The 19,253-nt window shown below is 43.9% G+C and overlaps 1 protein-coding gene across 5 annotated transcripts in view; it reads right to left on the reverse strand.

The window, feature by feature from the left end:
- The window catches only part of DNAH9 (dynein axonemal heavy chain 9), a 361,130-nt gene that overhangs the window by 192,861 nt on the left and 149,016 nt on the right, over positions 1-19,253 (reverse strand). For 4 of the 5 annotated variants that reach the window (XM_032280243.1, XM_032280245.1, XM_032280244.1 and 1 more), the window contains 6 exons: positions 18,516-18,643; positions 16,006-16,114; positions 13,733-13,880; positions 9,082-9,256; positions 4,060-4,233; positions 3,214-3,421 (listed from right to left, as the gene is read on the reverse strand). In XM_032280243.1, the coding sequence (XP_032136134.1) occupies positions 3,214-3,421; positions 4,060-4,233; positions 9,082-9,256; positions 13,733-13,880; positions 16,006-16,114; positions 18,516-18,643 (942 nt within the window). Of the gene's footprint in view, positions 1-3,213; positions 3,422-4,059; positions 4,234-9,081; positions 9,257-13,732; positions 13,881-16,005; positions 16,115-18,515; positions 18,644-19,253 lie in introns of those variants that run through there. The other variant, XM_032280247.1, reaches the window with a different exon arrangement.

Here is a 19,253-nt window from a genome sequence, read left to right on the forward strand (position 1 = left end):
GCGGGCTGCCTCAGCAATGGCGGGCTGCCTCAGCATTGGCTGACTACCTCCGTAGTGGTGGGCTGCCTCGGTAATGGCGGACGCCCCTCCCCCACAGAGCTGGACTGTCCCGGCTTCAGCTGCGCTTGCTGTGAAACTCTCAATCCAGAGTTTCTGGTTGCTGTTCTTTTGTGGGGGTGGGACCAGCCAAGCCTGATTGCCTGGCTCCCAGCCTCAGAGCCTTTTTTAAGTTGGTGTTCCAGTCGCCTGTTGAAGAGGCGCCGGGGTCTGTTTGTTTTCCCCTGTGGCCACTCACTGAGCTGGCTTAAACAGCAGCACTGAGGTTTGTGGTGCTTTTTTTTTTTTTTTTTTTTGCCCTGGAATCTACTGTCCTGGTTCTCTGCTTAGTCCCCTTTTTAAACAGACGAATGGGCGACTTCCCGTGGCTCCAATCGCCAGCCAGAAGGGCACCCGGACTGGTGTATTTTGTACGGAGAACCGCTGCTCTGGGGCGCTCACAAAGCAGCCTCGCGGGGCAAAGCGGCGGCACCGGCTGGCACAGCCGCGCTGGCCAAAACAGCCACGCTGGCGACCCGTGGAGCTCCTCCGTCTGGGAATTGCCTAGTCTGTGGGCAATAAAAATGCGGCGTCCACTCACCCTCTGCGCTTTCACTGGGAGCTGCAATACTGAGCTGTTCCTAAACGGCCATCTTGGATCCTCTCTATTGCAGTTTTCAAAGTATTTTTTTAGCAGGGAGGCAGTATAGCCTAGTGGCTAAGAGCACAGGCTCCGAAGTCAGACTCTCTGGGATCAAACCCTGGCTCCTCCACTTACTGTGTGTCATGGTGTAGCTTGTTTAACTTCTCTGTGCCTTGGTTTTCTCATGTATAAAATGAAGGTAATATAAATACTTATTCACAGGACTTTACAAGATTAAAGAAGTAAAAAAAAAAAGTGTAAATGTCTAAGTCAGATTCACACTCCTGATAAGTCTTTGATAAATGTCAGTTGTTGTTGTTAGTAGTAGTAGCAGCAGCGGCAGTAGTAGCAGTAGTGTAGACTTGTAGCAATAGTAAGAACTGAGGTAAATGGGCCGAGCTGGTAATCTGAACAGTTGTTGGACCCAAGACTTGCAAATAAGGGTAGATATTTGAACAAGAAAGAGGGATTCTATGAGGCAGACAGCAGAGTGTTCAGATTTAAATTAGGCAGACAGGTCTAATGTCTGCCTAATTTAAATTAGGCAGACAGTGAAATGTGCTGCAGGCCACTGCTAAGTGCTGATGTGATGGCTTCGGCCTTGATGGAAGGTTATGATACGATGGTGTCAAGGCCTCATGGAGTAAAGACTAAGTCAGTGGTTTACTGGAGCTGATGACTGAAACCAAGGGGATTGTGCAAACTGGTTGCTAAACATGACCGTTATTAAAAAATAAATTTGATAAACTTATAATTAAGTAAATTATGTTGAAAATAAACATTCAAAACTTATCACATCTTAATTATTTTAGGACATTTACTATCATGTGTGTACTGGAGGTTATATTCATTCACTGTAACTGTAGAGTGGAAATGCCTTCTAATGGTGTGCTACTGTGTTTCTCTTCCTGACCCCATGTTCACTGACGATGCATTGGTAGCTTACAATTGGCTACTGTGGGAGTATTTACACCACAGAAATTGGCAAACACTACAAACCAGGGCTTCATTTGTTTTGTAGACTTGTGAACATAATAGGGAAAATGTTAGTAATACACATTATACTTAAAAGTGTGTCATGCTTGTTGCTGTGACATTGTGAAGAGCACAAAAAAATGGAAGAACCATTCCTTCAGTATTTGAATAGAAGATGTTTACATCTTTGACAAACTAGTAAAGTTCTGATGTAAATCTTCATCATTTCATTTTGTCTTACTTGTTAATATTCATGTCTGAAATACAGTCAATTGCTGGATTGCAATTGGCTCAGGAGCAGATGTAGCTCAGAGGTGAGTTTGAAACAGGTGAAGAAGTTTTTGCCACTGAAGGGCGGGTAGGGGAAGCCTGAGCCTCTGTCCACATGCTCCAGGCACCTAGCTGCTCTGAGGGGCGAGAGTGCAGAGGCGGCACTCCCCTCATCAGCATTTTGAGTTGGCTGGACCCTAATTCTACAAGAGCTGGCAAAACGGTGCAGAAAGAGTTCCCCCAGGGGCACTGGGGAAAGTAGAATACTAGCAGAGGCAAACCGCAGGCTCACTCTGGGGTTCACAGCAAGCAGGGATGGCAGAAGGACTGGGTAAAATGGTCAAGGCAGAGCAAGTGCTGGTGTACACGAAGCCTGCTTTGCGAGTCTGCTGGTCTAGGGCCTGGGTGATGCAGCAGATAACAAGAGTGCCACGTTCACTTTTCACATTATAAGCTATGGCTCGTAACTTATCCATCTGCAAACAGCTCATATCTAGGTGTGCGGAGGCACTGCAGTGTCCCCTCACACATCAAGTAACAGAGTGGGACAACGCTGTCGATGTTTGGGAAGTAAGAACAGGGTTTCTCCCCAGCCCTGCCTCTCCCCTCATTTTGTTGCAAGAATGGCTTGGAAGCTTCTCCAAAACAAAGCTGTTTTTAGTGAATGTGTCCTTTCCATAAAAAAGGAGACTCTTTTATAAATGAGTTAAAATTAAGGGGAGAGAGACTCTGCCAAGGGGAAAACATCGGTAGGGGGCCCATGTCTATTTGGGAGCTCTGTGTGTAAACACCGGGTTAAAGCAAGCCCCAGGTGGAGTCACAAGAACACATGTGTTATGCCTGCCTCGCGGCTTGGAGGTGACTTTGGGAAATCACATCCTTTTTAATCTGAGCCTCAGTTTCCCCATCCATAATACAGAAGAGATGAATGAAATGATCTCGAGAGATACTTTCAGTGCCAGAAGTCTGCAAGTTCTCACAAATCTCTCCATGGCTCACAGCTCTCTTTGTCATCAAGGTGCTGAGCTACACTGTGTTAAACACCTTGCTCCTGAGGAATTTAACAGGCCAGGGAGGAAGGTAGAAAGACCGGAAGCAGTGCTAAGGGTTGCTGGAGGACCCAGAAAGGTGTGTGGGGAGAGGCGGGAAGGGGCCTGTGGGAGGAAGTGTGCAGTGCTTGGGTCTGCAGAAGTCAAGCCAGACAGGCACCTGATGCTCTGCTTCAGCTCTGTGTCAGGGGACACAGCTACCCAGACGCCCCCCCACCCCAGGTTCCCTGGGCCGCCTACCCTGCAGCATTGCCGATGTGGTGTAATAGTTGAATGGCACGTTTTTCACCAGGTATGCTTCGGGGTCAAGGCTGGCCAGCTTAGCTCCCACCAGCACCGACTTGCCAGTGCCAGCTGTGCCCACCAGCATGACAGGCCGCCGCCGTGCCATCAGCCGCTCCATGAAGTAGCACACACGGATGGTCTCACTTGTGTGCACCAAACATGCCTGGAAGAGGAGTACAATAAGCCTGTCAAGGGCGGGCTCCAGGGAGAAACAGATGCACCACCAATGTTCCAAAGCATTTCACAAGATGGGCTTCTGTCATGGTGAAGCTCCCCAAATAAGCATAGGTCAGGAGTATCTTCTTTGACATCCACAGTGGGACCATCCTACAGACTCACTCTCTAGCCTCGCTGCAGTTGGATAGAGGCTTCCCCACTCTCCTCTACCACCTGGCCTCTTTCCCTGTGGTCTCTCTAATGCATTTTAAAATCTTCTTCCCGGCTGGGCGCGGTGGCTCACAGGAATTGCTTGAATCTGGGAGGTGGAGGTTGCAGTGAGCTGAGATTGCGCCACTGCACTCCAATGTGGTGACAAAGCGAGACTCAGTCTTGGAAAAAAAAAAAAAACACAAAAAACTACTTCCCCCAACATTTCCTCCTTTCTGGAGGAAATGTCCTGGCCTTTAGGGGAATCTGTCACTTCATTACACCTATCATCTCCTCTGCAAAGTTATGAAGCTGGGAATGACCAGCTCCTGGCAAGGACAAATGCTCAGATACCCATGTGGGGCTGCTACTGGAGCCACTGCAGATCCTTGAGGGCAACTGCATGCACGTCCTGGGCCGCTCGGCTGCACTCACCTGCAAGGGCATCTCAGGGTCAAATTCAAACCGGGGGATGAGCTTGGACCAGGGCTCGAATTTCTTGGTCTCTGGGTCTATGTAATAGTCAAAGATAGTTCCTTGGGAAGGAAACTTGACTGTCTTGAACTCCGTCAGCCACCATTTGCTGAACTCTGCCCGGTAGTCCATAAGCTGCAAAAACAAAGACAGTCAGGGGTCAAGGCCCTCCATAACTCAAGGAGCCCAGACAGGAGGCCACAGCATCAGATGGAAGGTCAGGGCAGGACAACATGCTCCTCCCCGTGCAGGCCTGCAGGATAGATCAGCTCCTCCAGGAAGGCAGTGCTGCCCCCGAGGGTCACCAAACCTGACCAGGCCCAACGATGCAGGGAGCACGCACAGGCATCCTTGTTTGACTATGCGGCTGAGCCAGCCTGGCACTGCCATGTCCTACAGCCACTGAAGGGTGGAGAGGGTTGAGGGAGGCAGATGGAAGGACATGGGGGAGAATGGGAGCCCATGGCCCCAGGATGGGCGTGTGTGGCCCAAGAACTCCTGAAGAGATAGATTGGCCCCATTCCTCGATGCCTGAGATTCTCTGCAGTACCCAGGATGGCAGCCTGGGGTGGATGGAGTGGAATGGTGACTCTTGACACCTGGGGCCCAGAGCTTTGCAGTGAGAAGGGCGTCAGAAGGGGTGTGGGTGTCAGGTAGGTAACCACAGGCAAATCCTTCTTTCTATGCCTCAGTCTCGTCATCTGTAAAATGAGGTTTCTAAAAATATTCCCAGGGTTTTTGCAAGAGCTAAAATCCTAGAATTCAGGAGTAGCAGGGGAAATAATGTAATTCACATGCACACCTATTAGAAAAAGGCCCCTTAGACATGGGGCTATACACCTAGTACAGGAACCACCTTATTGTGTCCAAGCAAACATAAACATACACACACACACACTCTCTCTCTCTCTCTCTCTCTCACTGACTCACTCACTCTCTCAGACCCAAAGCATACCCATTGCTACTGGCACCTCTCTGGGAAGGCAAACTCACTCTTTAAACACATAGAACTAAGAAAAACCCTAAAAGACAAAAAAGTCCCATACTGGACATTTTAGAAAATATTCATGGAGGGCAGGATGGAGACAGAGTTCAAAGGCTGAACAGACCCGGGAGCTGGGCGCCTGGTAACAAATATAAACCCAGAAAAAACCGGACTCCTCATTTTGCTGTCTATTAAGTAAAGAGGATTGAATTCGTTTGCTTTAAAATGAGAGTGGAAATGGGTGCTAAGATAAGAAAAGATTTGCTTGATGTTCTCATTCTAATTTGAATTTAGATCAAGGGGCCATTTAATTTCCCAATATCGTTCTCTGGAACCAGAAGCCTAGAGGAAGCTGCCATTTTTAACTCCCTGATAATATGCTTCAAGACTTTCAACTTTCTACCAAAACCAGATTTTAGGTTTCTGTGGAAACTCTGAGATGAGGGCCACCTCCAGAAGAAAGGAAGTGTGAGTCTTTGCCTTTCCTCACCCCGATGCTGCCTTGAACTGCCTGGCAATTTCTCAGCTAAGCCGTTGGCTGGGCCACATCAACCCTGTCTCACCTTCCTGTAAGCTGGTGCTTCACTGCACCTTGTACTATAACTGGACACCGTAAAGTTAAGGTGACCTCTGCTGGGCCAGTCCAATGATTCTTTCTTTCTTTCTTTTTTTTTTTTTTTGAGATGGAGTCTTGCTCTATCACCAGGCTGGAGTGCAGTGGTGTGATCTCAGCTCACTACAACCTCCGCCCCCTGGGTTCAAGTCATTCTCCTGCCTCAGCCTCTTGATTAGCTGGGACTACAGGTGTGTACCACCAGGCCCAGCTAATTTTTGTATTTTTAGTAGCGATGGGGTTTCACCATGTTGGCCAGGATGGTCTTGATGTCTTGACCTTGTGATCTGCCCACCTCGGCCTCCCAAAGTGCTGGGATTGCAGGCGTAAGCCACCACACCTGGCCAATGGTCATTTCTTAATTCTACTCAATGGTATCTCTTCAGCATGGTTTCTTCTGAAATCCCTATCTCCCTTGGGCTCCAAGAGTTCACTGTTTTCTCTCTACCTTTTAACCAGGGGGACCTAAGGACTTTACCACCATGTGGTAGTAGAGCTGGGAACCCAATTTTACTTCACTTCATCTTTATCATGCTATAGATTATCCTGGCTACTTAAAATGATTCCTATTTTATAAAGTGGGGATTTCATGAAAAGACAGAATTGAAAGTTGAACTCACTTTGTCAGTCTTACAATCTGGTGTATTCTCTACTTTAAGTTTCCAAGAGATTGTTCTCTCTAAGGACTGCAAAGTATTCAGTCAGGACCTTTTTTTTTTTTGTTTTTTAATGGGAACGTCTACCTAGGTGTAGTCTCCATTTTGTATTTCTGTTTTGCTTTTATACCAGTTTTTTCAATGTAAGCACCACTGGTGTTCTTGATATGAATATTTTGGCCAAATTCCTACCTTCCTATTTACAGCACTGTTTTTGGTGTTTAGCTTTAATGCAGGCTGTGTAGGGGTCTGGGATGTGCCCTGCTGCTAAAAGCTTTCTCCCTTGTCCCCTCCCCAGGTTGCCAGCAGGGCCGTGGATGGCTTCAAGTGCTCCAGTGCCCTGGACGCCTGGAGGGATGCTTTCTCCGAGGCTTTTAAAAGGGTTAAGGGGATTTAAATTTTTATACCCCGAGTTAGAAAAACTGATCAATTATTTTCATCTTGATACCCCACTGCCTGCTCAGCACCAATATGAGAGAGAAGCCCAGCAGTTCCTGTCTGACATTTCACCAGCCCACAGGTCAGAGACTGCACTTGATGGGAAGCAGTAACCTAAGCATTCGGGGTCTCTGTGCAGTTCAGCTAGGTCTCATCCATCCTGCTGAAATCTCTGCCTCTTGCCTCAAAGGGGAAATGTAAAGCTGTCAAAGAAGTAGTTCACAGAGAAGCTCCGAAGACGGCAGAACAGACAGCAGAAAACTCTCAGATGTCAAACTCATAGTACATGGTATCCACCTGTCCTTGGAGCTTTCCCTTTCTACCCCCAAAGCAGCTGGCTCTGGGGAGGGCAGTAGAGAAAGGCATGCTTCCCAAGAGCCTGCAAAAGCTTCTTTCCGAATTTTGAGCACCAAAGAATACATCAGGGAGTGATGGTTGGTAGGATGGATGTTACAGCCAGGGCCCTTGAAAATGAACAAGAAGTGAATTGCTGATTCTTTTTGTCCAAGTTCACTTTCATTTTGGATTTCTAGAACATGGTTTCGCCTTGGGAGGCTGAAACTTTCTGCCTTTCTTTGAAGAAGGCTCACAGTCAACCAGACTGAAGAGTAAATCATCACTTTCCAACAGTTACAGCTTGGACTGGTCCCCTGTTGCAAGAGAGTCATCAGATACTTGCTATAGAACTGAATATTTATACCGGGAGAATATTAATAATAAGCACACATGGGTTGTGCTAAGTGCCTTGCATGTATTCATGATGGGTGATTAGAACATTCACTTAATCCTTGCCACCCTTCTAGGAGCTGGGTACCCCATCATCATCCTTTGTGCGCATGGGGAGTGGGAGGTAGAGAGAGGTTAAGTTACTTGCTCAAAGTTCCCCAGGTAATAGTGGCAGACTTATAATTCAAATCCACAGTTCATGCTCTTTTTTATTTTTGGCTTTCTTCAGGTATTTTTACAAAATCATTTTATTGTGGAATGACTGATACACAAAAAGCTGTACATATTTAATGCATGTGATGTGATGAGTTTAGAGAAAAGTATACACTTGTGAAACCATCACCACGACCTATGCATAAACCTACATATCGCCTTCAAAGTTCCCTTTCATGATCTTATTGATCATGGCTATTATTATTGTTTTGTGCTAAGAACAACTAATGTTAAGATTTCCCTTCTTTCTTAGCAATTTTTTTTTTAAGAAAAAGGAAATCTTTCCATTTGCAACAACATGATGAAGCTGGAGGATATGTGAGGTGAAATAAGCCAGGCATGGAAGAACAAATACGCCATGATACCACTTACGTGATGAGTATAAAATAGTCAATTCATAGCAGCAGAGAGAGGAATTGAGGTTGCCAGTGGCTGGGGGAGGAGGCAATGCAAGAAGGTATAGGTCAAAGGGTACAGAGTTTTGGTCATAAAAATGATTAAGTCCAAGATGAATGAATATTCTGCACAGGAAAGTTCCAATAGTAACAGTACTGTATTGTATACTTAGAATTTGTTAATAGAATCCATGTTCTTAACTGTCATACAATATTGCCTAATAGCTAGAGTCAGTTATAAGATACTGGTTTGCATAACACTGAATGTTTTTATTTTTAGATAAAGTATCTCTTATTTGGAGGAAAATAAGTAAAGAAAAAGGCTGGGAATACCAGCAGGGTGAGGGGACAGGATGTTAAGATTTTTCGACCTACATCTCCCTTCTTCCAATCAACCTGAGACTACAGCAGTCAACACTAGGAGATAAATTCTACTTTGGTTTTCTATTCCTAGATACTAATTGGACTTTGGTTCAACCTTCTCTGGACAGCTGTGCACTTCGCAGGTATGGAGATACGATGGTTAACTCTGGCCTGGTAAGGAGTGGTGCATCCTTGTTCTAAAAGTTCGTAAGAAAACAGAAGGGTTTCCTTCCACTCAAGCTGCCTTCCACCCCTTTCTCGACAAACACACCGCCTGGCAAAGAGGGCACATATACCAGCAGTTGCTCAAGCTCAAACACTATATAAAAGTTCCCAAGACATCAAAGATATGTTCACTAGCTCAAAAAGGAAAAGCTCTGAAAACACCACGATCTCATCTATCTCACCCCATAAGGGACTTCTAGGGGGACTGATGTCTTTAGCAGAATAATAGGTAGATGACTAAATAGTTCGCTGCTTTCAAGTCCAGTCTGACATTTAGTTGTCCTGTCTTCCAGATCTTTGCTAAAGGATCCATTTTTGCTGCTACAGACTTCAATGTAGGTATACATTGAACTCAACGTATCTCCTTACCTGATCTTGGACCATTGCTCCGCCAAAAGCCCAGATGGCAGCGAACACAAAATAATGCTCATAAATTTCTTTAGGGCAGTCTGCAGGGATATCCTCCTTGGTCAGGAGACATTCCAGAAGGTGACACACCATCTGAACCATGCTCTGCTCTGGGATGGGAATGATTTTCTTAAACCTGCAAAGACATAGCCGAGGTGATCTCAAACACAATGGATATTCCGTTCTGGTGGTGCTGATGGACAGCTATGGAACCACGTGGTTTCAGCAGACCCATAACCTGTCAAGTCCTTTGGGATTACAGATGACCACAGCACCACTTACACCTTTATTCTCATCAGCTGTTCTCATGCCAGCTTCCTTTGTAAGGAAGTAAGGGCCCAGAGCTCTCCTGAGGACTTTCTCATCTCCTTTCCTGTGACACCCTCCCTCTCCATGCTTCTCTTTCTGTTGATGATCCCCTCTCAGTCCCTGGGGAGCACAGGTGGCAGCAACAAGTAAAAACTTCATGTGTTCATTTGCCTCCCAATTTCTGCAATTGTCAAAAAGCACCAAAAGAGGCAATGTGGGTGCAGTTCTGAGGCTTGTCCTTTGACCTCTTCACCTCAGAGGTTTTCTTCCAATGAAAACACTTTCTCTGGGGCCAGAATCTTATCTGGGGAATAGAGTGGACCAGGACAGATGGTTATTTTATACAATCACGATTCACTGAAGGGAGTTCTTCAACTGAAATTACAAATACACTTCTGTAACTCTGTCCTGGCCTGGCATTTGCACTTTTAATCTTAGCTTTAGAGTCCTTAACAACTGAAAGGCAGATATCAAGAGATATGCAAAAGGCATCAATGCCCCATGGGGCAGGGGCATGCACAAGCTCACACACACATACTCTTCTTTCCATGGGTACCCTCATCACACCACGTGTATATGCAGAGTACACCACGTACCCACACACGCAGCCTACATCGCCACCTCCCACAGGATGCTGTGCTCATAGGCTGCACAGAGGCAGAGTCCGTTTTCATAACACATGCAGCACTGCCAGTGGACACCTTAGCAGTCATTTCCCAGCACCGAACCTCAGAGTTTCATGGCATACCATTCACTTTTTAGCGTTTGTGCTTGTTTTTAACCTAGTTGCAATGCTTATAGCAAACGCTATGATGGTGTTACAGTCTAATAGTCTAGGTATTACTTCCATGAGCGACGAGAAGCCTAGCTCCCTGATGGGCGTTCTCTCATTTGTTTGATGTGTGTAGGTAATGGACTGATACGATGCAACTATCTCAGGCTCAGTGCTGGATAAGCCACCAAGAGGAGAGGTGCCACCTGCCCTTCCATTCCAAAAAGAGATTCCAGGCAACTTAGGAATCTTGAAGAGGGTTTTGCAACCCTGGCTTCTCACCCTCTCAAGACCACAGAGGACAAAGTGGGAGATGCTGGAGGGCCTGGAAATAAGCATTCAGAATACTAGAGTGAGCTCTTGGTAGGCAATGAGTATCTCTTCCCCCATACAGAAGGCAGCTGCTTTCCCCTAATAGCCTTAAAAGGGGGCTTCAATAGGGCTACTCTGAGTTGGTGAAGGAGTCTTGCCTACAAAACCCCAGAGAGCTGCTGATCTCTCAGTGGGGAGTGGGGAGGTACCTTGCAGGGAAAGCCTGTGCTCCAGTTTGTCAAAGCAGAGAAGGGGCAAGTATCTCCTGGAATCCAGGTATGGGCTGTGTGCAGGAGGCGCTGTCTGAGTGCTGGCTAAGGGACAAGGTGAGGCAGATGGGGTTTGTGGAGTGGTAACTGACTGGCTGGAGAGGAAGTTACTTTCTTCCAGAATAACAGATGAAAGATTTCCAGTGATGGGGAGGAGCCAAGGAGCTGCCAAAGAGAAGGAGTTGGATTTTAAGATCTGCCACAATTGGGGCAACTAAGGCCACACCAATTGCAGTCAGCTAAGACCTCTCCTGCCCCTCCCCTCTTCTCTTCACCCTTCTTTTACACTGAGGGGTCAGAAGCCATAGCCAGGGAGGAGGTCACTGGCAGAGAAAGGAGAGAAACCAAAAACATACCCCTTTCCCATTGCACCCCTGAGCTGAGGAGTGGGGCAGAAGCCTCCATTATGAATGGAGTTTGTTTCTTTACATTTTCACTAGTCTAATACACACATGTATGTATGACTGTGTGACTAGAAGTGATCACACACCTTTTAATTACAGAAATGTCATAGACTTTGACCTAGATCTCCTGCAGGGGCAGGAGGAGAAGCAATCACATATAATGGTTTTAAAGGAACAGTAGAAAACAAAATAAAGGTGTTTTATAATCACCCCTTATGGGCCTGTTTATTTAATATTTAATTATTTTTATTTTTATTTGTTAATTTTTTTTTTGAGGTCAGGTTTCGCTCTTGTTGCCCAGGCTGGAGTGCAATGGTGCGATCTTGGCTCACCACAACCTCTGCCTCCTGGGTTTAAGTGATTCTCCTGCCTCAGTCTCCCAAGTAGCTGGTACCATGCCCGGCTCATTTTTTATTTTTATTTTTTTAGTAGAGATGAGATTTCTCCATGTTGGTCAGGCTGGTCTTGAAATCCCAACCTCATGTGATCTGCCATCTTCAGCCTTCCAAAGTGCTGGGATTGTAGGCGTGAGCCACCACCCCAGACCCCTTCTCTGGTTTGTTAACTCTTTGCTGCCCTAGTCTGTCTGTGATATTAACCACTGTTTCTCACTTCCAGACTTCGTTAGCTGCAAGGGCTGCTTTAGCCCATGACATCCCAAGGACACAGAGCCTATGGGCCACCAGGGCCTGAAAGCTTTTCAAAGGCTTATACAAACGTTGAGTTGGAAGAATAATTGCTGACTCTAAAATAGAAAAACTATGAAATCAAAAGTAATGTTTTATCAAACAACTAAAATACACCACAATGTCACCTATTTGATTGCAACTCAATTTTTAGTTATCCAAAACTCACTTTGAATATGAGCAGATGTTTCAGGGTGTGGGGCGGGGCAGATGGGATGGGAGCACCTGGCAACCTCTCGCAGTGTTGTTTCCTGCAGTCTGAAGTGCTCCCTTCCCCTTGGCCTCCGTGATTGTAAGCCACTGGAGGCACAATCATATCCTATGCTTGACAAGCCAAGGAAGAAAGAGGCAGGGATCAACTTCAATGATGGAATTTAACTTCTGGGAGACATAAGCCTGACCCTAAATTGTGGCATCTTCATGGGGCTCTGAGTCACATTGCCTTCACAGCACCAGCCTCAGGGACCAATTCTTGGTTCCACTATGGGGATGGGTGTCAGATTCTGCTTTTGTTGTTTTACACTTTATATATCATATACATATGTACATCATATACATATACAGGCATATACGATATACATATGTACATCATACACATATACTGCGTGTACGATATACACATGTGCATCATACACATATACTGCGTATACAATATACATGTGTACACCATATACACATACATGCGTATATGCACATACACGTGCACATCATACACACATACATGCATATACACACATACATGAGTAAATGATATACACACATACATATATGCACATGTGTACATCATATACACATACATGCACGTATGCACATACATGTGTACATCATATACACATACATGTGTATATGCACATACATGTGTGCATCATATACATGCATATATGCATGTACACATGTATATGCATAGGTATATACACGTGTATATGCATATATGTGTATATACATGTATATATACATATACATATATACATATGCATCTACAGATACGTATGTATATACATATACATCTGAATATCCATAAACATGTATGTATATGTATATGTACATGTATATACACATGTGTATATAGATGTATATATATGTTTATATGTATATAGACATGTATATACATATATACATCATTTTGTTATATACATACATATGTATATACATACATAAATAGTGTAAAACAAACAAAACAGAATGATGTAAAACAAAAGCAGGTTCTAAACATGGGCAGCTCCCTGTGCTGACACAGATAGTATTCTTGCTGTAATATGTATCCTCTTGGTCAAGAGTGATTAATCTCTTGTTAGTGCTAAGTGGTCAGGGCTTGTTGCTCTTATTTTTACAAACCTATAAAAGGAAAAGTAAATTCACAATACCCAGCATGGCAGGACTGTCAGATGGTGCATTATATCTAATCCCACATTATCTGGGTCGTGAACACACATGGACAGGGAGTGGGCCCCACAGGTCACCAACAAGTGCCATCTGCACCCCAGGTGTTGATCTGGCCTGTGGATTATTTATTACAAATGCAGAGCTGCTTGTCTTGTAAACAGAAGGATCTGAGTCTCTGGATTTTAATCTGATACTACAACCCGCAGCCTCCTTCAGATACAGCCATGTGACACTCATGAAAGGGACTTTCAACCTTCCTCCTCTTCACTCACCTCACTTCCTGCCTGAGCTGACAGCAGGCATCCCATGGCCATCCTAATGTGTGTTCCCCTCTGCCATCTGCCATGCCTGGAGGGGACTGCTCTGGGAACATCTGACTTTGGGGCCAGGACAGAACATCAGTGGGACACCAGGTGTGAACCAATGGGCTTTGAATTGCTGCATTAACTCTCTTATCTCCCTTATTTCTTGGCCTACCTGGTCCTGAGTATGTCTAAGCAGGTTGGAAGATACTTGTCAAACAGAATGGTTAAATTGGCTCTCTCTGTCTGGATTTCCCTCTTGTCAATCCAGCTGCTCACTGTAGGGTTCCATCCCAAGTCTGCCGGGTTGATGTACAAGATCCCTGTGAGCACAGGGAATATTGTTTAGTGAATATTCCATACACATCAGTATATTTTTCACCACAGGGAGTTATTTTCTCTATTTGGAAAATGTATGCAAGACTGGACTGAAAAGAAAGGGAGATTTGGCCGAGATGTGAGAGGGTAAGTGGGTTTGCTATTGAGGACCAATTCCAATAGACTGGTTGATAGATGGATGGAGAGCAGCTTTCAGAAGGATCCCGAGGCCAAGTCCAGGCTCAGGAGGAAAGAAGGCTGTGACTGATTAACAATACTTGTCATGGGAATGAGGGGGTATACAGTGGGTTGATTAGTAGTCCCCTAAGATTCAAGGCCATGTCCTGATCCCTGGAACTTGCCAGTGTAATCTTATTTAGAAAAAGGCTCTTTGCAGATGTAATTAAGTTAGAGATGTTGAGCTGAGACTGGGTTATACGGGTGGAACATTTATAAGCATCCTAATAAGAGACAGAGGGGAGAGACACACACAGAATAGAAGGCCATGGGAAGAAGCCAGAGAAGCCAAGGAACCCCTAAGAGGAGAGATTCAAGGAAAGATTCTCCCCTAGAGCCTTTGGAGGAAGTGCAGCCCTGCTGACCTTGATTTCAGATGTCTGACTTCCAGAAATGTGAGGAAATACATTTCTGTTGCTTTAAAAGCCCCAAGTTTGTGGAAATTCGTTACTCCTGTTAAAGTACCCCTAGGACGAGAGAGCCAACTCTCCTAGCCTGTGCTCACCAATCGTAGCAGAGGTTCTTGAAAGGGAACCTCACATTATGGTAGAGGCCAAATAAGATATATTTTTAAATTATTGATTTTATTTTTACTATTTATTCCTTTTTATTTGATTATTATTTTTAATAGCTATATTGGAGTATAATTGATACATAAAAAGCTGTACATATTTAATGTATACTATTTGGTAAATTTGGATATATGCATACACCAGTGAAACCATTACCGCAATTAAGTTAATAAACATCCATCACCTCCAAAAGTGTGTGTGGTAAGAACATTTAATATGAGATTCATCCTCTTAACAAATTTTTGTATTTCTTTTTGTGGTAGTGATGGGGTTTTGATATGTTGCTTAGGCTTGTCTCAATCTCCTGGGCTCAAGCTCTGTGGCCACCCCAGCCTCCTAAAGTGCTGGGATGACAGGTGTGAGCCACCGAGCCCGGCCCAACAATTTTTTTAAGTGCACACTACAGTATTGTTAACTATAGGCATTGTTTTGTACAGCAGATCTCTAGAACTTATCCTGCAGAACCAATTTTTTTTTTTTTTTTGAGACAGAGTTTTGCTTTTATTGCCCAGGCTGGAGTACAATGGTGTTATCTTGGCTCACCATAACCTCCACTTTCTGAGTTCAAGTGATTCTCCTGCCTCAGCCTCCAGAGTAGCTGGGATTACAGGCATGTGCCACCACACCCAGCTAATTTTGTATTTTAAGTAGAGACGGGGTTTCTCCATGTTGGTCTGGCTGGTCTTGAACTCCTGACCTCAGGTGATCCGCCTGCCTCAGCCTCCCAAAGTGCTGGGATTACAGGTGTGAGCCGCTGTGCCTGGCCTAGAACTGAAATTTTGTACCCACTGACCAACATCTGCCCCTTCCCCACAACCCTCACCCTTTGGCAACTGACATTCTACTCCCTGCTTCTTTACATTTGATTTTGCCAAACAATTTTTAAAAAATCTTACAGTCTCTATTAATAAATTTGTTCACTGGAGACAGAGGAAAGTTAAGGTATATGAGTTGCAATTGTACACCAGCAGTTAGTGAGAAACAGTCATAGTTGGTCCTCTCCATTGACATGGAGGCTAGAACTGGCCTAAAAGCCTAAGTTGGACACTTTGGTGCAGAGGGTAGTTGTGCAGCTCAAAAGCTATCTCCCTCCTTATTACCACATTTCCAAATTCACAAAACTGCACAGCCCTGGCCTTGGAGTGCTTGCTTGCTTATGCTTGTGGATGTGAGTTAAGGCTGAGAACTAGGCCAGAGTTTTGGATGATCAGGTTTCTGACTCCCCTGTGGAGACTCCTCCTGAGCCAGCAAAACTATGTGTGAAGTGAGAGGCACCTCCCTAAACGGAGTAGCTTGCGGTTCTTCCTTTCTTGGGCCATACCTGCTCTGGAGACAGTTGCTGGAGTGGCTGTGTGCAGGTGGCTGATCTCAAAGAGAAGCTTCATGGTGGGGTTCAGAGGAATCCTCTCATTGCTGGCCAATGTCAGTACCTGGAGGCAACAGGGAAGGGGCATGCCAGTGAGGAAGGAGGTAGGTGCCTTGCCAGTCTGTGGGAATTTGGCTGATCATTATTGGTCAGGATTATGGATAATTATTTCCTTTATATGGTTTGGCTGTGTCCCCATCCAAATTTCATCTTGAATTGTAGCTCTCGTAACTCCCACGTGTTGTGGGAGGAAGCCGGTGGGAGATAATTGGATCATGGGGGTGGTTCCCTCATTCTGATCTCATGGTTGTGAGTGTCCCACAAGATCTGATGGTTTTATAAGGGGAAACCCCTTTCACTTGGCTCTCTTGTCTGCTGCCATGTAAGATGTGCCTTTCGCCTTCTGCCACAGTTGTGAGGCCTCCCCAGTTACGTGGAACTGTAAGTATATTAAACCTCTTTTTCTTTGTAAATTACCCAGTTTCAGGTATGTCTTTATCAGCAGCATGAAAACGAACTGGTACATTCCTTCTCTGTGATTTGTATTTTCTAAATTTTCTACAATAATCCTCTCTCTTCCTATGCAGTTTCTACCACTACCCCTCTGTGTGTGTATGTGCCTGTGTGTGTATGTGTGTTGAATCAGGAAAAAAAAAGTTATTCAAACACTTTAAATTGATGTCAATGATTTGAATGAACTAGACCATATTGGAACAATGGAATTCTTAAAGGAAAAGAACTTACATTTCATATGAATACTGTTTCTTTTAAAGTACTTCCTCATGAAAGATCCCTACAAAAAGAATTACAAAACCCTGCTTAAAGAAATCAGAGATTACACAAAGAGAAAAATATTCCATGTTCATGGGTGGAAGGAATCAAAATCATTAAAATGACCATGCTGCCAAAAGCAACTTATAGATTCAATGCTATTCCTATCAAACTACCAATGACATTCTTCACAGAACTAGAAAAAAACTATTTTAAAATTCACATGGAACCAAAAAGGAGTGGAGATAGCTAAGGCAATCCTAAGCAAAAAGAACAAAGCTGGAGGCATCATGCTACCTGACTTCAAATTATACTACAGGGCTACAGTAACCAAAACAGCATGGTACTGGTACAAAAACAGACAAAAAGACCAATGGAATAGGATAGAGAGCCTAGGAATAAGGCCACACACCTAGGACCATCGGATCTTCAACAAAGCTGACAAAAACAAGCAATGGGGAAAGGACTCCCTATTTAATATATGGTGCTGGGATAACTTGCTAGCCAGAGGCAGAAGACTGAAACTCGCCCCCTTCTTTACACAATATACAAAAATTGACTCAAGAGGATTACAGAATTAAATGTAAAACCCAAAACTGTAAAAGCCCTGGAAGACAACCTAGGAAATACCATATTGGCCATAAGAATGAACAAAGATTTGATGACAAATGACAAAGATGCCAAAAGCCAGGGCAACAAAAGCAAAATTGACAAATGGGATCTAATTCAACTAAAGAGCTTCTGCACAGTAAAGGAAACTATCAACAGAGTGAACAGATGACCTAAAGAATGGGAGAAAATATATGCAAACTATGCCTCTGACAAAGGACTAATATCCAGCATCTATAATGAACTTAAACAAATTTATGAGGAAAAAACAAACACCACCATTAAAAAGTGGGCAAAGAACATGAACAGATACTTTTCTAAAGAAGATATACATGTGGCCAAAAAGCATATGGAAAAAAAGCTCAACATCACTGATTATTAGAGAAATGCAAATCAAAACCACAATGAGATACCATCTCACACCATGCTATTATTAAAAAGTCAATAAAGAACAGATGCTGGTGAGGTTGTGAGAAAAGGGAACACTTATACACTGCTGGTGGGAGTGTAAATTAGTTTAACTATTGTGGAAAGTGGTATGGTAACTCCTCAAAGAGCTAAAAACAGAACTACTGTTTGACCCAATTATTTCATAACTGGTCATATATCTAGAGGAATATAAATTATTCTGCTATAAAGACACATGCTCACAAATGTTTATTGCAACACTCTTCACAATGGCAAAGACATGGAACCAACCTAAATGCCCATAAATGACAGATTGGATAAAGAAAATATGGTACATATACACTACTAAATGCCCACAAATGACAGATTGGATAAAGAAAATATGGTACATATACACTACTTAGCAGTCATAAAAAGAATGAGATAATGTTTCTCATGGGAACATGAATGGAGGTGGACTCCAGCCTGGGTGACAGAGTGAGACTCTGACTCAAAAATAAAAAAAAAGGTGATGTGTATATATATCTATGTCTATCACATGGAATACTACTTAATCATAAAATAGAATTCTTTTGCAGCAGCATGAACAGAGTAGGAGTCCATTATCTTTGGCAAAATGGTACATACGCACCATAGAATACTATGCAGCCATAAAAAGAATGAGATCAACTTCATACCTTGTTGTCATCCATGACAGTATTCAGGGACTCAATCCACATTGGATCTATGTCGCCATCCAGTAAAATCCACTTGGGCCCATCATGGGTTATGTTGGCAAGCTCCCGCATGATGGAAGAGAACAATCCTAAAAGGAACCACTGATACTTTATTTTCCATTTCATCATCAATCTTCTTTCACTTAAACATAGCGTTCCCCCTCTAGCTACAACACACAGAGGGAGGTGTACATAGAACATGGAAAGGCAGATCAGACCTGGTTTTTGTATCTTGCTTTGCAAAAACATGGCAGTGCCCAAGGTGCATTCTCCCTGTGCTTTAGTCTTTTCATAACATCAACAAGAACAAGAACAATGCCTGATAGTACTAGCTTTTTAAGTGACAAAGTGAATCATTTCAGCAAGTAACTGTAACTTGATGAAATTACATTAAACTTTTTAAGGTAGAGTTTTCATGCTTTGTAATTGCAGTCTTGGCGAATCTTGCCAAACACAGGCTTTGGAAGAAGACTCATATGATACTCATTGTCGTTACCCAAAATTTATATATTAATTTGGGCAGAATTGATTTTTATGATATTACACCTTCCCCAGTTAATAGTATGGCATGTCTGTTCATTTATTCACATATGGTTTTATGGTTTTAATACATTTTTATAGCTTTTAAATGTAGGTCTTTGGTTAAATGTGTTCCTAAATATCTCATGGCTTTTACTGCTACTGTGAAAGGAATTTTCT

This window comes from Sapajus apella, unplaced genomic scaffold (assembly GCF_009761245.1).
Source record: "Sapajus apella isolate SASKATOON/1434 unplaced genomic scaffold, GSC_monkey_1.0 scaffold12, whole genome shotgun sequence".
In the NCBI taxonomy this organism is placed as follows: domain Eukaryota; kingdom Metazoa; phylum Chordata; class Mammalia; order Primates; family Cebidae; genus Sapajus; species Sapajus apella.